The 23,452-nt window shown below is 55.9% G+C and overlaps 1 protein-coding gene and 1 long non-coding RNA gene across 2 annotated transcripts; both read left to right on the forward strand.

The window, feature by feature from the left end:
- Window positions 1-844: 844 nt before the first annotated feature.
- LOC149851776 (zinc finger protein RFP-like) lies at window positions 845-14,409 on the forward strand. The gene is given in 8 exon segments (XM_090030391.1): window positions 845-3,099; window positions 7,872-7,967; window positions 10,142-10,372; window positions 10,735-10,757; window positions 11,394-11,509; window positions 12,519-12,578; window positions 12,944-13,223; window positions 13,225-14,409. Coding segments are annotated over 8 exon segments (1,464 nt in total). The 5' UTR covers window positions 845-2,679; the 3' UTR covers window positions 13,463-14,409.
- Window positions 14,410-15,543: 1,134 nt separating this feature from the next.
- LOC149851777 (uncharacterized) lies at window positions 15,544-17,037 on the forward strand. The gene is made up of 2 exons (XR_016439546.1): window positions 15,544-16,160; window positions 16,251-17,037. It is a non-coding gene; the product is annotated as an uncharacterized LOC149851777 (long non-coding RNA).
- The last annotated feature ends 6,415 nt before the right edge of the window (window positions 17,038-23,452 follow it).

The raw sequence follows: 23,452 nt of genomic DNA on the forward strand, positions 1-23,452 counted from the left end.
GATCCAGCCATGTGCTGCTTAATGCAGACCCATGTCAGATCTGACCTCATGCTGCCCAATTAGGAACCACCCACCCCAGCTCAGACCTGTGCCCCGCACAGTGCAGTCCTGCACCACAGATCAGGCATGCGTGGCAGGCTGTGGTGCTCCCCACTGGAAAATCTGAAGCAGGGGAGCAACAATTACTGCTGTGACTGCACCTCCACTACCAAATATCTGGACACTTGGGGGCTCCTGGGTGATGAGCATCAGGGCAGGGAGCCCTGACCTTGCAGCAGGCAGCCCACATCCACCCCCACCCTGCAAAGAAATCTGGGGGGTACGTGCCCCCCCAGTGCCCTCCTCCCTGAGGGGGTACACACAGAGGCAGGGAGCCACCCTCCCCCCTGAAGGAGCTGCCCATGACTGTCCAGGTCCCCATCCCAGTCCCGGGGCCCCATGTACCACTGTGCCTGGGCAGTGCCCCCAGCTGCAGTCCCTACCCTGCTTCCTCCCTCACTGCGGGGGCCTCGATCTGCGCCCTCCCTGCCCCCACCCCACTATAGACCTACCTTCAGGGAGCTGCTCTCCAGGTTGCCTGGCTCTTTCCCAGCTGTGAATCCAGGAAAAATGCTGAGCTGGAGTCGTGCAGCTCAAACCCGAGACTTGATGATCCCATCCTGGGACTGTCCCCCCAATTAGGAACAGGTGGTCACGCTAGATGGGAATCAGCTGCATCTTCTCTCCCTGCCTCATGCTGCTTCTCCCAGGGAGGAGGCTGCCCAGGCCCTCGAGGCTGGAAGGACCCGGGGGGCTGTGAAAGCTGAGCGGGTCTGAGCTCAAAGGGAGCGTGACTTGGGATGCTCTGGGGTGCGATGAGGCTGTGGGAGAGGCAGGAGGGCACTGGGGGCAGGTCCATGTGGGGCATGAGGGGTGAGGGCTGTTACCTATGAGCCTCTGGCACCAGAGGTTACAGGGTGAGAAATGGGAGCTGGGAACCTGTCTGTTGCTGCGGAAAGGGTTGGAGAGGCTGGACTAGGTGTGGGGAGAGGGTGACACAGGCAGGGCAGGTGCCATTGTGGGGACAGACAGACCCACCCACACAGGGGAGGTGGAAATCCCAGTGATGGCAACTCAGGGAAGGAGGACAAAGTACCAGAGGCAGGGAATGGTGCAAAGTCTGGGAGGAAATACAGAGAACACCAGGGTTGTAGTGATATGGAAGTCAAAGATTATCATTTGGAGATGGTCTCTCAAAATGGGGCTGTTGTGAGGCTGAGGCCTGGGTTGCTCTCCCAGACCATCAATATGAGGCTGTTTCTTCCTGACTCTGCGCCTGTCCCCCGATCCCACAGGGAGGGTCCGTGGCGTGGGAAGTGCGGAGCGGAGGAGCAGCGGTCGTCGTGTCGCTGTTCAGTCTTGCGCTGTGAGCCATGCAGGGAGGGCAAGAAAGGCCCATCCATGCACAGCAGCGCGGGACAGTGCGGATCTGGGGTCACAGCTCCAGCCATACGAGAGTCCCTGGGCGGCCTAAGGGGGACCAGGAAACTAAACTGGGCGTGTAGCAGCCTCCGCCTGGTCTGCTCCTGGCAGGGAAAGTGGCAGAGACTGGGAAATGCTTGAACAGAGATTTGAAGGGTATTGCGGGGCTAGCAGGGCAGCGATCAAACCCAGCCGTGGGAAGTCACCTGTATGTCTACAAACTGTTGGGCAGGAGGCTCTGGACACTGACAACATGTTTAAACTTGAGGGAGGGAAAAACTTGCAGGTCAGTGAAATCCTGACCAAATGTGTGGGATTAGGGATGCTACAAGGAAATGAGAAACAAATGTTTCAGGTGCCTGCAACCATGTGATGAAAGCCTGAGGTTGAAGATATGCAGCAAGACCTGGGACTGGGGAGCTGGCAGAGTCCCCGGGCAGAGACTGAATAACCTGTGGCAGTGAGGACTGGAGGTGCCCCGATCCCCTGCAGGCGCCCCGGGGTGACGCCGGCCCTGCCCCAGCGGGAAGGAGAACCGCACTGCTCCTCTCGGGGGACGCACCGGGCTCCCGCAGGCGCAGTGTCAGGTCTGGAGCAGCCCCTGCCATTGAGGAGCTTTGAAATTAAATGTGAAACATCAGATTCAATGGAGGGGAGAGCTGGATTCTTCTTTTTTTCATTTACATCTTCCCCACCCGCTGCCCCCATGGAAAACTGGAGATGTTCAAGTGAATCTGAGATTTAGGCAGTTCTCAGCCCCAAATAAGCAGTCCTGACAGCTCTGAGTCACCGACCCTGGCAATCTTCAAAAGACATCTTGATGCCCATCTTGGTGGGGCCGTCTGGCTCCAGCGGTCTTTCCGGCCCAATGCAGGGGGGCTGGGCGCAATGATCCGGAGGGCCCCTTCCAGCCCCTAAATACTATGAAACTACGAAAAGCTCTTGGCTGACAGCAGGTGCAATGAGAAATGCTGGGTGTGCTGAATTAATGGGTAGTGGCTTCAAATACTTTCCTGGTTCTTTTCATTGGAGTTGGGCCCAGCCGCCTCTCCACAAAGGGTTACCAGATCCCCACAATCCCCGGGGCTGGATCTCTACCCCGGCTCCTCCCAGCTCAGCATCAGTGCAGTTATTTGGCAGGAAGGAAACGCCGCGGGGTGCGCCCAGCCCTGAGCGCAGGGAAGTGAAACTAGCCCCGTGCCCTCCCGTCTCACCGCCATGGCCACTGCGCGCTCTCTGCAAGGCCTCCGGGACGAGGCGACCTGCTCCGTCTGCCTGGAGTTGTTCACGGACCCGGTGATGATCGTGGGCTGCGGGCACAACTTCTGCCGAGCCTGTATCGCCCAGTGCTGGGAGGGGGCCGAGACGGACGTCACCTGCCCCCAGTGCAGACAGACCTTTGCCCAGAGGCTCCTGGGCCCAAACAGGCAGCTGGGCAATTTAGTCGATCTGGTCAAGGGCCTGAGCGTGGGGTCAGCGGAGGGAGCCGGGGGCACGACGGTGTGCGAGCAGCACGGGGAGGCTCTGAAGCTCTTCTGCGAGACGGACCAGGTCCTGATGTGCGTGATCTGCCGGGAGTCCCGGGCGCACCGAGCTCACGCCGCGGCTCCCATCCAGGAGGCCGCGCAGCAGTGCAAGGTACGGGCCCGCGGGCCGGTGCGGCCGTGCAGCTGGGTGGGACGCCCACCTCCCTCCGGCGCTGCGTCTTCCTGCCCCGCGGCCCCTGCACAGCGGCATCGCTGCCCACGGAGGCTGGTTTGTGGTAGCCTCTGTGCCGACGTCCTGCGGGGGGGCGAGAAGGACCAAAATGCCCTTTGCTAAGTGCCTGACCCAGCACAGACAGCTGGGCCGTGCTCTTCCCCAGACACAAACCCCGGCTGTTTGTTTGATCAGTGGGGGGAGGGCTGGTCTCCAGGAGTAACACCGTAACCCTATAATTGCCCACGTACTTCACTGCTCTCCTCTTAATATACAACCCAGACATAAGCAGGCCCAGGGAGGTGAATGAAAGCTAACTCTGGGACAACAGCATGGAGAGGGGAGGGCTGGTCTCCAGCTCCATCCCTAGTCAGGGGGGACCAGCAGGCATAATGACCAGGAATAATAAGCTGGCAGAGGGAGGTTTAGGTTAGATATCACGCGACTTAACGGCTAGGATCTATAATTGCCCAAGATACATTTGACTCCACTGCTCTCCTCTTAATCCCTTACAACCCAGACATAATCTTTCAAATAACGAGGAGCTCTCCGTTCTGCCCCCGGGTAATGCCCCTCCTCAGGAGCAGGCTTGTCCTCCGCCCGGGGGAGCACGTCTCTGTCTCCGGCATCTCTGCCCCCGGCCCAGCAGAGCTCGTGGACGGCTCCGCATTACGGGGCTCAGACTTCTCAGTCATTCGACCCTAATCCAGGTCCTCCGCAAGCCCATGCTCCTCCGGCAACAGCTCCGGTCCCTCAGGTAGGTTGGGTTGTACGTGGATGTGGTCCTGATGTCATCTCACTGTTTGGCCATTTTACTCCAATTTTAAAAATTAAAGCTCCCATTTGTTCTTGCATCCTGCCTGGACCCCAAGTCGGTTGGGGGTACTGAAATTTTTTGTGTAAAGAGGATCATCCCTCACCAAAAAACTCTCTTGCATGCTGATGGCCCGCCTTGTAAAGACTCTCGTACTCATACGTGGCTAGGGGCAAAGCCCACCACCGCAGTCCTGTCGCTGCCGTAGTGGGTACTGCTCTATTTTCCTTAAATAATCCTACCAAAGGTTTGTGGTCTGTTATGATGGTGAAAGCCTTCCCATCCAGATACCGGTAACACTTCTTTAGGCCCAATATAATAGCTAAACTTCCCTTTTCCAACTGACAATAACCCCATTCGGCGCTGTTCAGTGTCCTTGAGGCATATCCAATAGGCCGTTCTTCCAGACTGTTCAGTTTAGGGGGCAGCACAGCCCCTACTCCATAGGATGAAGCATCGCAGGACAGGATTAATTCTTTGCTGGGATCAAAATGAACCAAAAGCTCCAATGCTTTAAGTAGCTTCTTAGATTCTCCGAAGGCTTTTTCTTGTCTGCCTCCCCAGTGCCATGAGGAGCCTTTCCTTAGAAGATGATGTAGAAGTTGTCGGAGCTGAAAGGTCTGGAAGGAACCGATGATAATAATTCAACATTCCCAGATGTGCCCCAAGTCCTGACGTGTTTTGTGGGGCCGGCGCCTTTTCAGGAGCTGTGACTTTACCTGCCATGGGGTAAACTCCCTCCTTGCTGATCTTATATCCTAAGTACTGCACTTCAGGCCTCATGAAAAAGCATTTCTTTTGTTTCAAGCGGAGCCCTGCTTCTTCTAGCCTTTGAAATACTCTCTTGAGCGTTGCCAGGTGTTTCTTACCACTTTTTCCCGTGATGAGGATATCATCAATCCTCACCGCTGCCCCGGGAATCTCCTCTAAGAGGTTTTCCATGACCCTCTGGAATATGCCAGGGGCTGATGAAACTCTGTAAGACAATCTATTACATGGGTACGATCCCTCGTGGGTATTCATTGTGGTGAATTTCTTACAGTCCTCCCCCAGCTCCATCTGTCGATAGGCCTGGGACATGTCCAACTTGCTAAAATGCTGGCCTCCTCCAAGCACTGCTAGCAAGTCCCCAGTGCGTGGAAGGGGGTAGTCGTCTAACTTAGAAACGTGATTGAATATGATGTTATAGTCCCCACAGATACGGATGTTTCCATCAGGCCTGGCCACTGGTACAATGGGTGCTGCCCGTTCAGCAGACTGCCCCGGGGACACGATGCCGTCTAGTCCCAATCTCTCCAATTCGGTTTCGGCTCTCTCTGAGGGCATGTGGAGCTGGCCTGGCTCTGACATGCTTTGGCTGGCTGCCCTCTTGGGTATAAATCCTAGCCTTTATTCCCTTCAGTGCCCCTAACCCCTCTTGGCATACTGAAGGGTAGGCCCCCAGGATTTCCGTGAGGGCGGGCATTTCCTGTAAGTCTAGCTTAGGTATTTCTCCCCAGTCTGGCCTGGGTTTTTCCAGCCATGTCCTACCAAACACGTTTGGCCTTTCTCCTTTTACTACTAAGGCATTTAAGGTTTCCTCTTCTCCTTTATGTGTAACAGGCACACTTACTGATCCTATTACTGGATGGTTTCCCCAGTGTAAGTCATTAGTTTCACTCGTGTCTTTTCCAAGGGACTCGGGCCTGCTTTACACTGTTGATAAGTCTCCTCATTGACCGCTGTGACAGAAGCGCCGTCTCTATTTCCATGCAGACAGGGGGATTATTTCACTGTCCAGTTACTCTGTAAGGTTCCAGTTGATCCCCCATTACACGGTATATATACTGCGTGGCCCTCTTCATCTGCCTCCTCTCCCTCCTCCTCCTTATGTGATAAGCGTTTTGCTTTCTTCCCTTTTCTGAGGCCTGCCCTTGTTGTGCAGCCCAATCACCCCCCTTGCATTTTTTGGCTTAGTGTCCCATCTTGCTGCATTTACGACACTGGGACATTTTGTGTCGCAAACTGAGGCTGAATGCATGCCTCCACAGTGAAAACATCTCTCCAATTCTCTAAACTTCTGTTGAGAGTTTGCACTTGGTTTAGGGCTCATGTTTAGCTTCTTTATAGTCTAAATGTTGCCACCTTTCCAGCTTTTTCCCAGGTCACGTCCCCATGTGCAAGTTATTGTCCTTGGATTTTTACACCGCCAGCTCCACAGACAGAGCTGTCTCTCATCATATCTTCTAGGACATTTCTGAACGAGCAGTGTTCAGTTCGCTTTCTGAGCTCAGCAACGCACTCGCTGAGGGATTCGCCGTCCTTCCTCCGCCTGTTATGGGATCTGTATGTTCTACGACACTTTTGCCTTTGGGCTATCATGTTCAGACAAGATCTTTTGCAACTCTGCCAAACTTTTATCTCCTGGCTTTTGAGGTCACAACAAACTTGTTAAAAGGGAATATGTTTGGTGCTACAAACACTGAGCAATATTGCCTGCTCTTTGTCCCCGTCAGTGATTTCATTAGCTTGAAAATAATGGCCCAATCTCTCAATATATTGCTGCCAATCCTCAGTGTCTGGATTAAATTCCCCGATTTTCCCATAGGAAGGCACCGTTAGATTTCCTTGTTGCCACTGTTAAGTTCCTCCCTTAACAAAGAAAAGTGAGACTGACTTTTCTCCAGGCCCAAAACCTCGGGCTGTTCGATTCAGGAACAAACACCAGCTAAGTGGGAAAATGAAAGTAACTCTGGAACAACAGAGCCGGGAGGGCTGGTCTCCAGCTCCATCCCATAATAATGACTAACACTTTATCCCTATAATCACCCAATTACTACACCCTTGTCATCAGATCCTTCCTTTGAAAGCGGATGAAGCAGGACCGCGCTCCCCTGGCCCTGGACACGCAGAGCCGTGAACCCCCTCCAGTGTCGCTGACCCACGGCTGTGTGCGGGGCGGTGGCTTGACCCAGGGGGCGTCCGGCACCGGTTTCCCTGCACCCGTTGCAACCCCCCTGGGAGCTGCCTGGGGGGATTGTCGCGCGTGCACAGACTCTGCTCCCCTCATGCAGAGCCCACGCGCATGCTCGGGAGGGCAGGCCCTGCTCACGGGATCTGCCACGAGCAGCCACGTCCCCCAGCCGATGCTCCCGGCGCGTTGCAGGAGTGTCAGCGATGCGCATTGCATTGGTGCCGGGGGCTTCAGGGGCAATGCTGGGTCCAGAGGGGACGTGGTGGCACCGCCCCAGTCCAGGGAGCACGGCCAGGACCTCCTTTTGTATCTGAGCACCTCCTTCCCCCGCCTCTGTCCAGGCCTGGCCACCCACTGCCGTGCCGCGCTGCGCCTGGGTTAATGCTGCTCCTCCTGTGGCATCTCGCTGTAGCGGTATCGGTAGCTGTACCGCTGGGCTGTGATACTTCAGGACCGGGGCCTCGCTTCTGAGTTTCTTCATTTCGGTGCCCACAGACCAGACCTCTTGTCCTGCCCGGCTGCCCACGGCTGGCTGGCACTCTGGCCTGGCGACCGCGGCGGATTCAAGGCCGTGTTATTCTCTGGTCAGTGCGTGTCGCTGACAGGCTGCACTTCCCCGCTGGTTGCAGCGCTGCCTCGTGGCACATCCCTCGGACCGGCTCCATGTTTCTACCTGCTCTTCCCGCGGGGCAGGAGCTGGCTCCACAATCCCGCTGCACACTGGCTGCTGGCTGCTCCGGCTGTGCTAAGCGCGCACCGTTGGGTGCTGCGTCCAGGCAAGGGCTGCGCTGTGCTGGAGCTGCTGGTGCAGCCGGAGCGCACGGACGTCCCCGGGGTCGCGCTCACAGCGCACCCGCAAGCAGCCCTCGCGGTTATGGTGCGGGGGAGAGACTCCAGCTTCTCCCCTCCGAGGAAAACCGACCCGAGGAGTTTCCCTTCCCTCAGGAGCAACTTGAGACTCAGCTGCAGCTGCTCAGGGGAGAGAGGACGAGGCTGGAAGCCCTGCGAGGGAGTGAAAGTCAGAAACACCAGGAGTACCAGGTGGGGCTGCTGGGCCGGGCTGGCGTGGGGGGAAGGAAGGGACGTCCCCTGCTCTGCACGGTTGGTGGGACGGTGACCGTGGCATTTTGTGACCGTGCGTTGCAGGGTGTTGTGGCCGGTGCCCACAGCCAGGCCTTGCACGCCCCCTCAGCAGCAGCAATCCCGGTTTCCTCTGTTTAAAACTCACAAATTCTCTGATAACTCCCCCTTAATTTTCTGACTTAAAAATCCCAAATCTGTGTTTTTCCAACAATTCAAATGCAATGCCACTATATGTATATGTATCAGCTGAACACGACGTTTTATTGACATTTTTACAATATTTAAGCAATTTGGAAGCCAACAATGCCTGAGTCTTCATAATAAAATCAATTCTAGATATCTCTATAATTTGGCATTTGATTTTGGCTTCTTTATCTTGCAGAATCAGAGCTCTCCCTGAGCTTCGGGGCACAGCAGGGAGCTGTGGCCAGGCTGCTGGTGCTCTCAGGGGTAGGGGTGGCCGCACGCAGCGGGAAGATGCTGCCTCGCAGGGGCCATAGCCGGTCTGGGAGCTCAGGGTGCCACTGGCATCCCCTCCTCCTCTCTTCATCCTGCGCCCAGGCTGCACTCCCTTTGCCACTGCCTGCACGGGCAGGAGCTGCCCAGACACCGTGGGAGGGACCGAGACCACCTGGAGCCCCCACCGTCCTCCAGCTGCCCGCAGCATGGCCCCACCAGAGCCGCGCTTCCCTGCTGTGCCCAAGCCCCAGCCGGCAGCGCAGGGCCACGTGTGGGACCACGCAGCTCCCCACCCCCCGAAGGGCCCCCTGTCCCTTTCCCCCACCCGAGGACTAGGTGCCTCTGGGGCAGTCCCCTCCGGGCTGGGCTCGCCAGCAGCACCGAGCGCTGCGTAAGGCCCCCTGCCCCGCTGCAGCCCCAGGGCCCAGACTCCTTTCCCCAGCCCCACACACCAGCACCCTCGGGCAGTCTCTATGTCCTGGCCCTCCAACCCTGTGCCCGCTCTCTTACTCCTTGCACCGCTGGCGGCATGGGCTTCCCACCACCGCATCTGCACTCCCCGCTCTGCCCCCCCCTGCTCTGTCCTGCCTGCTGGGCTCGCAGGGTAGCATTGCCTGGTAAGGTTTCCACTTCAGGCTGCAGCCCTGTGCCCTCCTGTGGGTGCAGAAATTTAGGGAATGGTGTGCCCCCCCATTTCCCTGGCCTTGATGGTGTATGGCATCACCATTATGACCAGGCCAGGCCTGCCGTGGTGGAGACGACCAGCCCTGCCCCACACACTAGTGGGCTGAGTCTCTGGTGGGCATAGGCGATTAGAGGTTGGGGACCAGCAGGAAGGGGGAGGTTGCAGCCCCAGAGCACTGCCTGGGGGTGCTGCGCAGCTGGCGGGTCATATGGGACCTGGGGCAGAGGGCAGTTAGGGGGGAGGACTGCAGGGCCCTGGAGGGTAGGATGGGCACCGGCTAGGGGCTGGGGGCTCCCTCCGTGCCATACCTGCTGGGGTGCTCCAGGGCTACCGCCAGGCTACGAGGGCTAGAAACTATCAGCAGCAGGGGAACACTTGGCAGGCTGACCAGGCTACGAGGGCTGCAGCAGGGAACACGGCTGCAGCTGTCCTGGTGAGCGAAGGAGGCAGCGGGACCTCTGATTTTCTATGATAAAGAAAACCAAAATCAAATACCAAAGTAGATAGGTATTTAGAAATTATTACATGATAATGATGAAAGCACAAGTAGTTTCCAAATTGCTTTAAAATTGTGAACATATCAGGAAACCATTGTGTTCAACTGATATCTATATTTGTACCAGTGTTTCACTTTAATTTTGGAAAAACATGCATTTTGGGTTTTACATCAGAGAATTTGGGATTTTTAACAGGGAAACCATGATCCCAAGTGATGAGTCAGATGCTTTCCTTGCTGAGAGCCATCAGCTTGTCCCCTATGCCAGGTCCGAGCCCTCAAGGCTGCAGAAAACTCTTTTGCAAAGTGAACAGAGTGAAGAGATCCCAGGCCGGGCCCCAGACCTGAGCTACCCCCAGCTCTGCTCCAGGCGGTGGGAGGTCGGGGGTCCCAGCCGTGCAGACAGCCAGGACCACGGGGGCTAACGAACCATCCCTGACTCTCCCCAAAGCGGCTGCCCTCCCTGACGCGGTTTCTCTCTCTTCGTGGCAGCGAAAGGCAGCAGCCGAGAGGCAGAAGATCGTGGCTGCTTTCGAACAACTGCACCGGTTCCTGGAGGAACAAGAGCGGCTCGTGCTGGCCGAGCTGGGAGAGCTGGAGAGCGGGATTGGGAAGAGTCAGGACGAGACTGTCACCCAACTCTCCGAGGAGATTTCCCGTCTCGACAGCCTGATCGGGGAGCTGGAGGGGAAGTGCCAGCAGGCCGCCAGTGACCTCCTGCAGGTGAGGCACATGAAATGCCCCCAGTGCCAGTGCAGGGGAGGGAAAGGGCTCAGTCTTGAGTCTGCCAGGACCAGGTGCAGAACTGAGGAGGAGCAAGCAGGGCGACAGCCCCAGACAGGCACGCGGTGGCAATGATGGGAAATGCAGAGTATGAGCTCTAGCTGCTGCTGCCCTGCGCGTGTCCACTCCCCAGGGTGCACGGCTGCCCTCTTACACCTCTTGCGGGGTCACTAGATGGAGGCTTGTAAAGGGCCCAACTTTCCCCAGATCCCTCTGTGTGCGGCACTGGAGTCTGAGGACAAAGTCTCCGGGTGTGGAGCATGGCACTGAGCTCACTTTTGCATCTTTTTCTCCCCCTTTAGGACATGAGGAGCACGCTGAGCAGGTAGGTGGCTCCACCTTGCTCCCCATAGAGGGAAGGGTCTCGGGGACAATGCAATGGGCACATCCCTGCAGGGCACCACAGCACGGCAAGCGCTGGGACTGTCCCTGAGGTGGGAAGGATGAACGTCCCCCTCTTCTCCTCGGGGAAGTGATGTCTTTGGGCACTGGTGGCCTGAAGACTGCAAGGTGTAATCTGGGCCTTCCCGCTCTTGTCCCTGGGAATAGTCCTGGCCGACAAAACTTGAGCCAACTTCCCGTGAAGTCTCAGCTCCTTTCTGATGCCAGGAAATGTCCTGGGCATTTTAGAGCTGAAGAAAACCTATTGGTTCCTGCTAGGGGAGCTGCCACTGCCACCATGGGCAACTGGTGCCTCCCAAGTCGGGTGGGTGGCGTTGGTTGTGGGGGCAGAGCTGGGAAGCTCCTGCAGGCACCACTGGCCCTGTCATGGGGGGCACGTGCCCCTCCCCGTGCTCCTCCTGCGCATCGCCTATGACTGCCACTGTCTGTGCTGCCCCTGCCCCTGCAGCTGAGGCACCTGGACAGAGTCAGTCTCCAGGTCCCTCCATCCACCCAATGTTTTTACCATGAAGCTGAGCTGCAAAAAGAAAATCAAATAACACGGACTAGTTTTTCCCAGGTGCAAGAAGGAGCAGTTCCAGCTGCCAGAGGGGATTTGCCCACAGCTGGAAACAAGACTCAGCATCTTGTCTGGACAAACGCTAGCTCTCCAGGAGACTTTGAAGAAGTTTCAAGGTACTGAGAAGGGGCTGTGAAAGGGAAGAGGGAAGTGTCCTTGTTGAGGAGGAGGAGACAAGCAGTTGGTTTGAATTTGGAGCCATCATCTTTATTCATTGGGAAATAAACTGAATGTGCTGGACTGATATCGCTGGTCGTAGGAATGAAGACACGAGGCAAGGGCCTCTCTCTGCCTTTGCACGAGTCGCTGATGAACCAGGGCTCCTCTGGGTGCCCCTTTGATCCGGGTTTAGAGGTGCAGGGCCCTGCAGCTCCAGCGCTGCTCAGCATGGGCACCTGCAGCTGGGGTGGTGGGAGCTGCGGGGCCCTGCCCCACTCCGAGCGAGCCCCCAGTGCCTCGTGTCAGGCCACCAAAGTTAAGAGGTGAAATGAGACATGCGGCAGGCTGTCAGGTTTGGTTCCTGCTGGCTTGACCCCAGGGAGTGCAGGGGGGAGGGCTCCCAAGGGCCAGGAGAGGAGCAGGGAGGGAGCAGAGCAGGCCGGTGGGGGAGTCATGGGTGAAGCTGCACCTCTGGTGTCCTGCACCCCCACGGGGGCCGCTGGAGCAGAGGCGACTCTGCCTGGACCCCTGGACTTCCCCAGCCAGTGCAAGCCCTTGTCTGTCTCCTCAGCCTAGTGAAGAAGACAGCTGTGAAGCTTATCCCCTTCCCACGGGCTCCCCCTCCACCCCACTGCTTGTCCCTTTCTGTCACTGAGTCCCTCCCCAGTGTCTAAGGGGGCAGGGTGGGCTGGGCACTGAGCTCCCCGGGGCCCATGGCTGTTACATTTCTCCCCCTACTCCTCTGCCTGCACCTGCAGCTCCCCCGGCCTGTCCTGGGGGAGGAGGCCGCGCTGCAGGGGAGCAGGGAGATGTGGAGGCAGCTTCTGCAGCCACAGTCCCAGCAGCAGGGGGGGAGCTGCCCCGGTGTCTCTGCTCCATCCCAGGGGCTCAGGACTGAGGCAGGTCCCATCTTGAAGTCTGAACCAGACACCAGAGGTCTAATGTCTGTGCCCCTTTCCCCTGCAGAGACTCTGCCGTCCGCCCTGGAGGAGGGCAAAGGGGAACCACCGGGATCATACAAAAGAGGTAAGCGCTGGGGAGCTGGTCCCGGCATTAACACAATGATCCTGCAGAGCCCACGGCCGCCCCTCGCACAAGACTCAAACCCTCTCCCAGCCCAGCACCAACCCCCCGCGCTGGGACCTGGGGCGCTGGGCTGGGATTTTCCTGTCCTTGCCTATGGGTGTCTCCCCCTTTCCCCCAGGCCAGGGCTCTCCCCCGTGCCCGGCTGAGGGGCTGCGGGGCGGCCGTGCTCAGCCCCGGGCCCAGGGCAGAGGCAGCTCCGGGGGCCCAGGACGGTCCCAGGCAGGACGGGGCTGCTGGGGCGGGGGAGGAACGGCCCCGCCTGCCCCGGCTGAGCTCTGCCCTGACGCTGTGACTCTCTCTGCCAGCGACACTGACTCTGGATCCAGACACGGCAAATCCCTACCTCGTCCTGTCGGCAGATGGGAGAAGTGTGAGATGTGCAGACACACAGCAGCCTGTGCCCAACAATCCTGAGAGATTTGATGTGTTGCAGTGTGTGCTGGGCCATGAGGGATTCACCTGGGGGAGACACTGCTGGGAGGTGGAGGTGGGGCCGGGGGACTGGGCCGTGGGGGTGGCCAGAGAGTCTGTGAGGAGGAAGGGAGGGATCAGTTTTAGCCCTGAGGAGGGGATCTGGGCCGTGCAGTGCTGGGGATCAATTCCAGGCTCTCACGGCCCCTGCTCCACCCGCCTGTCCCTGGCGCCAGGCACCCAGGAGGGTGCGGGTCTGTCTGGACTGTGCAGGGGGGCAGGTGTCGTTTCTCGATGCTGACACCGAGGCCCCGATCTTCACCTTCCCGCCGGCCTCCTTCGCTGGGGACAGAATCCGGCCCTGGTTCTGGGTCGGGGGGTTGGATCTGAGCTCAGACTGTGCCACTGAGTGATGGGGGAGGGGGAACAGCTGGGGAATGGACCCCCACGTCGGGAAATGGGCCGCTCTGGCTTTCCCTTTCTCTATGACCCCGGAGGACTCCCCTCTACCCGCCCCCGTCCCCTGTGTTAAATGTTTCTGAGCAAACTCCAGTCCTACCACCGGAAAGCGGTGGGAAAGGATGGAGAAAATGCAGCCAACTCCACCTGGAAAAGGGACATGGGGCACAGGCTGTTCCAAGTCCCCGGGAGGGGAAGTGGGAAAGGAAAACGGAGAGGACAGCGGCGCAACTGGACCTGGCGCCAGCGAGAAGCACAACAACAGGATCAGCAGCAGCGGAGGGGCAGCGGCAAGGACTGAGATTTGAACCTCAACCGGGGCCTGGACAGAGGAAGTGGGATTGGGGTAGGGAAGGGCAGCGGGTGGGGGCGCAGGGGAGCGGGCGCATTTATTCTTATTGTTTTTGCGGGTTTGCTAATGCGGTTTGAGCTGTGAGATGGAAATCAAGAAAATGTCTGCTCCCACAGCGGGCACAGGACTGCAGCCTGGCCGGATCGGCACAGGCAGGAGCCCCCTCCGCAGCCCAGCAGGCAGGACCCAGCGCAGGAGGGCAGAGTGCGGCCATGAGAGTCCTTACCGCGGCCGCCGCCACTGCGCCAGCTGCACTGCCAGCAGCTCAAGGACTAACAGACCTGGGGAAGGGCCATGCTGTCCTCAGCTCCCCAGCCACTCACAGGCTGGGCCACGGCTCTACCCCGCTGCCACGGCCCAGGCGTCACTGCCGCTCTGCTCAGGCCACCCACACGGCCCCCACTCCGCCCCCCCAGCACAGACCCGCCGGCCGTGCCAGCACCTCACCGCACGAGGAGGTGAGAGCGGCACAACCTGCCCCCACTCTGACTCCTTGCGCTGCGGGGGCACGGGGGCACCGAGTCTCCCCACCCGGCTCTGCCCTCCCACCTTATCTCTGCAGCTTGATTCCCGGTCTCATTTGTTGGGGACTTGCCCACAGTGTGAGGACCATTTCCTTGGATTTATTCAATGTCTGTGAGTGTGGAATAAGCACATCTGCCAGGAAACCTGGTGTGTGCTGGTGTGTCTGGGTGCACTCGTGACGCGTAGTGGGTGTACGCGGATTTGGCGGTGAGGTTGGCAGTGCACCCCCTGCAAAAAGCATCAGCTATGCTGCCAGCCGCTGGGGGCATGCGAGGTTCATGTCTCTGCTGTACCTCACTCCTGGGCGCTGGGCAGGGCTGGCGCAGTCCGCGTCCTGGGCTGACCGGCCCCTGCCCCAGTGGCATGTGCAGTTTTGGGGGTCTCCTCCCTGCCCCAGATGCAGTGACCCAGCTTCAGGGGTTGGACTTTCCTGGCCAGGATCTCTTATGAAGGCAGCGGCCCTGCTGTGCCAGCCCAAGCTGTCAGCTCTGCTCACACCTCACAGCTCCAGCTCCCGGGCTCAGCCATCAGGGAGGGGAAGTGTCACACCGGGCCCCAGTGAACACGCCTGGCAAGCCTGGCGCGGCCTCCTCGTTCCCCTTCACCATGACCAGACTCCCTTACAGGCTGATCTGGGCCGTGCTGGGGCTCAGGGGCCCCCACCTGTGCCACATTTGCTGCACGTCCCTCCTGCTTCTGTCTCCCAGGAGGGAGGACAAGGTTGAATCCTCCCCCAAATGAAACTTGACTGCACTGGAGCCGAAACGCCCCAAACTCTTCCCTCACTGACATGCCAGTGTCCTGCCCCGCAGGCTGTCCCTGGCCCCGCACACACAGCGGAGAGCTTGGGGGCAGCTGGGCAGGCCCCCACCCGCGCTGGGCTGCTCTTCTCCCTGGTCCCTGGCAGGTGCCAGCACTGAGCTCCCTCCTGCCCAGGGCTGCCAGCCCGGGGCATTGCAGACCTTGTCCTGCCCCCACAAACCCCCCCCCAGCAAACCACACCCCAGTGTAACAATGTTCAGCGCTATCCCATCATTGCAGCTGGCCAGAGCCTGCCTGCCGTGTTGTCCCACACCGGGCTGTGGGGAAGATGGACTATGGAGGACCCTGCCACGGGGCTGCACAAGAGGCCACTCACTGCGCTGACCCTTCCGAGCTCGTCCTCCCGCTCAGTGCAAAGAAATATGATGTCACTGGGATAACGGAGACCTGGTGGGACTCCACCCATGACTGGACCACGGGTATAGAGGGCTATACCCTGTACAGGAGGGATCGTGTTGACAAAAGGGGCGGGGGTGTAGCTTTCTATGTGAAGGAAAGCTACATGTCCCTGAAAGCTGATGTTGGCGACCGGCATGGACAGCTAGAGACCCTCTGGGTAAAAGTCTGGCAATCTGGATCTCTCTCTCCATTGTTGGAGCATTTTTGCATCGCAGGACAAGGCCTCCAGTTCCCCACAACTGCCTCCCCGGGCCGCCCTGGCGCCTGGGCACTGACTGAGCAGAGCTCTCCCTCGGGGAAGCAGGACATGGGGACTTCGGGGCTGGGCCCTTTGGCAGCGCTGAGCTCCACAAGCCCCGAGTTGTTTCTAGCCCGAGGGAGAGGCTGGGCCCCAGGTTGGTTTCTGCAAAGTATCTGCTGTCTTCCTTCAGCTGCCCCCGTTCAAAGCAAAGCAAGGGAGCAAGAAACACCAGCCACCGCCTGACACCTCCCAGGGCAGGATGAGAGCCTGCATGGTCTGGGACCCCGCGGAGGAGGAGATGCTCCGGGGCCAGGTTTGAGGACCTTTTGAATACCCAACTAAAATACTTATCCCTAATAAACGAGCTGAATTTCAGGCAAGTGAAATTCCCTTCTACATCCAGAGGGTAGAAGAGCTCGGCAGGAACATCCTTGTGTGCCAGTGAGACCCCGGATGACTGCCCGTCCTCTCCCCACCGTGCCTCTCCCGGGACAAAGGGAGAGCCAGGCCGCCCTCCCGCAGGTGTTTCTCCAAGTCGGGCCCGTGGCCCAGGTGCACTTAAATCATGCAACTGGAGCGAATGAGTGGAGGGGGCCGGGCTGAGGCTATCTTAGGCCAGGAGACAGAGAAAGAGAGCAGACTATTTCTTCACACCCTACATCCACATTTTTCCATGTGTTAGAAATGGAGTATTGTTAGAAATGCACAGCTTGCATCTTGCACCCGATAAGAAAGAAACACTGCCAAGGACTTTTTTTCTTTCCCAGCCTTGCCACAGCTTTTCTTATGCTAAATCGCAGACTCTCCCCCAGCTTCTCCCTAGCCTTTCTCATACAGATTACAGAAGCTGGAATTCAACTGACTGTGTCCTTGAAAAGGGGGGGGGGGGGGTTGAACTCTTGGTGACCTATAGTAGTCTCTGAGCGTGCTTAATTAGCTGATGCATATTTACCTCTCCGCCCTGCATACTTAAGTAGTCAATTATACTATACATGCGATGTATGTAGTGATGTAACCACATGTATGCTTGTATGAAATGGAAGTAAGCTGTAAGAGTTCCTGTTTCTGCACACGTGCCCAGGAGGGAGGAGATAAATACAGCCTGCAAAATTCCTTTGTTGGTTCAGAGTAATTTGAGTTTTTGACTCTGCTCTGACCCTATTTGCAAATACACCTTTTGTGCCATCTAATGAGTGTGTGTCTGTGATTTTGGTGGCCTCCAGAGAAACGAACCGCTTTATGCATCACATGCTTAAAATGAAACACCACTAAGATGAAGATACAGATACAGATATATTGTGGTGTTTCATTACAGAAGAATCACAGAAAAGTGTGGATTTAGGATTACTTTTTGAACTAAAAAATTGGGGATTTTTTAAACTAAAAAGACCAAGACCTCTGATGACCAGTGAGTAGCTGTAAATGCATAGGGGTGCCGACAATGCTGGCTAAGAGGTGGGTTTGCCAGGAAGGTGAAATGGAAAAAAATGGACGGAGCAGCTGGGACACAGTGCACAGCACATGGGAGGTGCACATGGCCATGGATAGACACAGCGGGCCCCCGTGACCTCTGGGGATTGCTGCCAAGGCCCAATGGAGGAGGCTGAAGCTGCACCCCCCCGATCCTGGGCATGGGGATGAGGTGGGTCTTGGGGGGCAGCGCATGTCGCCTGGGTGTGCGGCGGGGAGTGGAGCAGCCCCGGGGCTTGTGCGGGGCTGTGGGTTGGTGCGATGGGAGGAGCCCTGGGCAGCGCCGGGACTGGCACAGCGCTTTGCTCCCTCCGGTAGACACACGCTGAGAGTTGGACGGAGATGAGCCCTGCCGCCCCCCTGCCCGTGTGTGCGCCAGTGCTGCCCACGCGCGGGATCGCTGGCGCTGCTCTGGACGTCTGCGCTTCAGGACTGTGAACCTCGTAACTCTGCCATAGACACGAGGAGGAATTACAGGTTTCGCACCCTTGAAGCGCGGCCGTCCAGAGCAGCACCAGAGACCCCCAGAGAGAGAGAGCGAGTGCCTGCGCACGTTCGTTTGTGCCGGCGTTGGTTCACCGCTCCCCCCGGAGCAGCACAGACCATTCGCACACACTTCCTCAGCCCGACCAAGGGAGTTTGTGCCTGAAAGTTTGCCAAGAACAATTTTCCCACCTCGTTATTTGGTGCAATGAAAGAGATTGCATTCACCCCAAGAACCTGTCTGCCCTGTCCTCGCACCAGGACACGAGCTCACACCCGCCGCCGGACGTCCGCCCTAGAAATTCCTGTGCTTTTTTCTGCACGTGCCCTGGGCAGCCGACATACAGGGCAGCGCCATTTGGGGCATCTTCCCTTGACTGCTGTCCCCAGCAGACACTCCTCTCTTGAATTCACTCCTACATTGAATTCAGTAGGCTGTGTTTCATTTAAGTGCGTTAACCAGAAAGACATCCAGTCCTGATGTGAAGATGTCAAGAGATGGAGACTCCACCTTAAGTGGAGACCACGTACTTATCTCCAATTACAGTAATTGTAAAGTATAAAAATTACCTGCTAATTCCAGTCCCAGAATACAGTGCAACTTTATTTATGCAGCATCATTCACATATATGTATATTATTTATAGTTGTTTTTTTCAGTTGGCCTTTGTCGTAGTGTTTCACCCAAAATACTTCACAGGGAAATGTACTTTTTAGGAAACAACTAAAATGCCATTTCTGGCACTGCTGGTAGTATCTCGAGTGTGTTAAATGATGCTCCAAGCTACTTTACAGTGAGCCCTGTGACATGTCTATACGATAACCTGACAACATTTCTCAATCAACACTAATTGAATATACTTTTGCTGCCATTTCATCGTCTCTTGTATTTTTAATTACAGTCAACAAACTTCAACTAAACTTTGGCTGGGTTCTGGAAAAAAAACCCTTCTTGTACATTGTGACCAGGTAGCTGAGTGGTTGTGGTGATAGGCAGCTGTGTTCTGTAAGTGTTGGTTCAAATCCTGTCTTCATCATTAATTGCTCCTGTGAATCACTAAGTCTGGGCTGAAGCAATAATGACCTGGTTGTCCCTCTGCTGAGCTCAACAGGAGTCTTGCCATGGACTTTACTAGGAGCCAAACTGTCAAATGGTGGCAGCTGTGTGTGCTGCAAGACCCTGGGTGTCTGCATGTTATCTGTAGTATCCAGCAATCAAAAAAACGAACAGCAAAATCCAAGCCATTCAATGAAGGCAGCTTGTTTTGGTATAAAGCTAAATGAAGTGGACGATGTCATTGTACTGGATGCTCCTATTTGATATCAGTCACTGTTGCTCCGAGTGAAGGCGATACATGAGAGAAAGATACCGCCACCTGTTTCAGGGGCAAGGAGAGAGGGGAAGACAGACGCACACAATGTAGTTAGAAATCCAGTGCTGACAAGTGGACATGACAGGTACATTAGTTTAAAGGCAAACTCCTTCCATCTCTCTGGAGAGCTCCTCGCTGTGTCACTACAGCCAGGGAGATAAGGAGCACTGGCACGAAAGAAAGCAGTTCAGTGGCTTGCTCATTTACCTTCATGCATGGCAAGGGTGGGGTTCCCCTAAAGCAAGTACAATATAAGAGCTTCCTGAAGTACAAGGGGACGATGTAAGCACGGTACAAGAGCTCATTTGTGTCCCCACAAAGGACTCGACACACGTTCACTCCTTTGGTGCTCTACTACGGGTTCGGCTCTGTTGAACACACAATCAGGTTTTCATTTCTTTAAACTAAAGCAGCATAGCTCCCCAGACGATGTTGAAAATTAAATGGCCCCAACACCATGTTGGCAGAGGAGGAAACGACAAGGTACACCTGACTAAGCAGAGCAGGGACTTCCGCATTGACCGCTCCAGCAGAGGCCAGGCGCCACTTCAGCTTCCACTCGCACCTTCAGAGCGAGTCTCCTGATTTCATGCGACTCCCAGGTGTGTTGACGGGAACAGGAGCTGAACCCGCACAAATGATTTGCATAAGAAATGGATGAGCAGAGTCTAAGCTATGACCTACATGCAGAAAACTAAATGAAAGAGTTGATGTCTGAGCTTCTTTCAGGTTTAGTCAACTGAAAAGCTACCAAATAAACCAGCCATAAAACCTGCTCTGTATGTTGACAGCAACCAAACAAGAATATCCCACACATTTAAGGGGACAACGTCTCATGGTGTATCGTGAAGTAAGGACACACTGGCTGCTTCATGCCAGCACTTATGGGAGAGGGGACAACTCTGTTTATGCTAGGCACTGTCCAAGCAGGTGTCGGGACCCCGACAGGGACCCTAACACTGCCGCAGCAGGAATAAACCTGCAACATAAGTGTCCAGAGCTGTGATGACGTGGGGCAGAAGTCAAGGTGGCAGAAGTTGGGAAAGTCTTGCCAGGCTTCTGGCTCCAGCCAGTCCCTGTTTGAAAGAGGGGAACAGCTGCTGAAAGACGCTTACTTCATGCAATTGCCTGGTGGGACTTTTAGAAATATCAGTGGTTTCCCTTGAGGAGACGTACGCAATCACCACCACTTTTGTTACACGGGGAAGTCCTGGGAGGGAAGAGGAGGAAGAAGCAAAGTGTGAAAATTGCTATTCGTTTCATTTAAGATTTATAAACAAAAGCCCTTTGCTGCTTGGTGGGCCTGTGTAATGTCATGGCCTGGGTAATGGAAATAGCTCAGTCTTTTCCCTTCTCCCATCTATCGGCTTGTCCATGGACCGGTGCCAAACTGTGCCAGCTTAATATACCCATGTGCTTGATGAGCATCTCTCCAGTGGGCCGTGTTTTGGTGTCAGGTGAGCCCACACAACCCCAGACAGCCTCAGGCTTCCTGGGTATAAGCAAGAGTGGATTTTGGCCAAATAAACATCTCTACTCACCTGCCCGGGCAGTAGAGACACATCTAACATGTTCCTCCCACAGCGAGTCCCCTTCTCCTTCCTCACGTGGACAGGACATGAGTCGAGGAAGATGCGGAGGGACCCAGAGGCCAGCTCTGCGCTGGGTCCAAGCCGGCACCCCCAAACCCTGCAGGATCCCTCTGAGCGGGTCTCAGTTCTCACGTGGACTGTGATCTTCAGGGATCTTCTAATGTTGCTGAATCTGGCCTCCATTTCCCCTTGTTTTACCCTGGAGGTTTCTAACAAGCTCTGCGGGAGTTCACGTGCCATGTAGTGAAATACCGGTGACCACACTCTGTAGTTGCCCGTGTGATTTTGCTCTTTGCCACTGCAAATGAGAGCTTCAACCGAGAAGATCAGCTGGGGCTGAATTTGAGAGCACCTGTCCAGCGCGCCCTGTGGAAAGAAGAGAAAAGAGACAAACAATTGTACCAGGAATCGCTGCAGCGGGGATCCATTCGCTGCTAAGTCCAAGGCCCAGTCTCCAGGTAGCAATAAGGGAATAAGGGGGCCACATACATGAATAACATTAAAGCACAGACTGAACCGGTTCTTCCCACTCAACCCCAAACATTTTGATGAACAGAGGTTTGGTGAGGGCCAACCCTTTTCATGATCCCAGCATCGGACTCAGCCACTTCAATACTAAAGGAATTGCCCAAGACCTTCCACCAACACTGCTACCGGCAGGGCTGGTTTTGCAAAAGGTCCGACAAGCGTGGACCACATGCAAGTGCATCTGCACAGGTGAGGCACATAACTGCCTTGATGCCAAGCACAATGATGCACTTAACCTATTCAGGCACTGTTGCAAACTTAGTAGGTGCTACATATCTGTGTAAACGCAGCCCCAGACGCTCAGCCTGTTTCAGCAGAATACTGCATTTGTTTGTACAGTAAAACCGAAAGATATTTTCAGAAGCACTAAAAGACATGTCCTTTACATGGGCAGAAACTTCCCAGGAATCCAGAGATATTCATTCTGCTAAGTCAAGGACACAAGTTCACCAGCTTTATTGGGATGCTTCCTGTTTGCAAGAGAATAAAGTTAAAACTGTCCTTCAGGCATCTCTTACCAGGTCATGGTGAAAAACTAGACACTCAGATATTATACAGTTAACTGGAGACTATTCAGGAATGAATTGCAACTATTACCACATTTGAGCAATAAAAGCTTCCTGGCACAAGACGGCAGCAGCATGTCCTCCAGCGGGAGCTGGAACGACAAGGATGGAGAGGGCACTTGAACTGGGTATGCGACCCTGCAAGTGGGGCAGGGGTGGAAAGCAAATGTGGCCTGGGCTGAGGGCCCTGCATGGACTTAATTGTTTTGTGTGGTTTGCATGTGACGCGCATATTATAACGGGTTTGGCCGGCCAGCAGGCCTTTCTACGAGTGCCTTTTTTTTAACGGAAAAGGTTTTTCCTTTTATGGTGGAACAGGCCAGAGGTGTGACAAGGTGGCTGAGTGGTTAAGGTGATGGACTGCTAATCCATTGTGTTCTGCACGCATGCGCTCAAATCCCATCCTTGTTGCTAGTGACTTTTGTGGGGCGAGTTGGGCATGCTGGAGGGGAGGGACAGGATCCAACTGGATCTGGACAGGCTGTGGAGGTGGGCAGATGAGAGTAGGGTGGAAGTCACTGCAGACAGGTGCAAGGTGCTGCATGTGGGGAGAAGGAACCAGCAGCATGCCTCTAGGCTGGGGAGCCCCCTCTTGCCAACACTGTGGCAGAAAGGGATCTTGGAGTCAGTGTTGACTCCAGGATGGACGTGGGCTGCCATTGTAACGAAGCAGTTAATGAGGTGAAAGGCACCTTGTTGTCCACCTACAGATGCATTGCAAGCAGGTCCAAGGTGGTGATCCTCCCCTCTACGTGGTGCTGGTCAGGCTGCAGTGGAGAACTGCGTCCAGGCCTTGGCGCTGCACTTCACAAGGGATGTGGCCAGCATTGAGAGGGTCCAGAGGAGGCCACTCGCATGGTCAGGGGGCAGCAGGGCAGGCTATAACATCTGTTATAACATCTATAACAAAGATGGACTAAAGGGCCTGAATCTCTTCAGGCTCCACAAGAGAAGCCTGCGAGGGGATCTGGTGACTGTCTAAACTCACCATGTGGGGACCAGTGGAAAATAGGTGAGGCTTTGTTCCCCCAGCCACCACCTGGGATAACAAGGAATAAGGGCCACAAATTGGCTGAGAGCAGGTTCAGGCTTGATACCAGGAGGCATTACTTTAGGGTCAGGGCTGCCAGGCTCTGGAACGGGTTCCCAAGGGTGGTGGTGCTCTTCCCCACCTTGGGTGTCTTCAAGAGGAGGAAGGAGAGATATCTAGCTTGAGTATGATGATCCCAGCACTCGGTCCTGCTCAGGGCAGGGGGTCAGACTTGATGAGCTGTTCCGGTCACTTCTGACCCTAAAACTATGCAACTGTGTAGACAGATATAACCTTAAATATCTATCTATATATATATATATATATATAGAGAGAGAGAGAGAGAGACATATATTTCCACCAAAAAAGTGCCTGTTCTTATCAGCTGCAATATCTGAGATGTCCTGCATAGGACACTGTTTGCCGAGCAATTTCTGGTCTTGGGAGGTAGACCCAGAGCGTGCTCCAGCCCCTCCATGCATGGCCTGGTACTGCAGTGCTACCCGGCGCGGTGGCGCTGCACCCTCCTGGGCAACACACGGTGGTACCAAAGACAGAGCTTAC

The sequence above is a fragment of the Crocodylus siamensis genome, unplaced genomic scaffold (genome assembly GCF_052110815.1).
Source record: "Crocodylus siamensis isolate JL-2025a unplaced genomic scaffold, ASM5211081v1 HiC_scaffold_220, whole genome shotgun sequence".
Lineage (NCBI taxonomy): Eukaryota > Metazoa > Chordata > Crocodylia > Crocodylidae > Crocodylus > Crocodylus siamensis.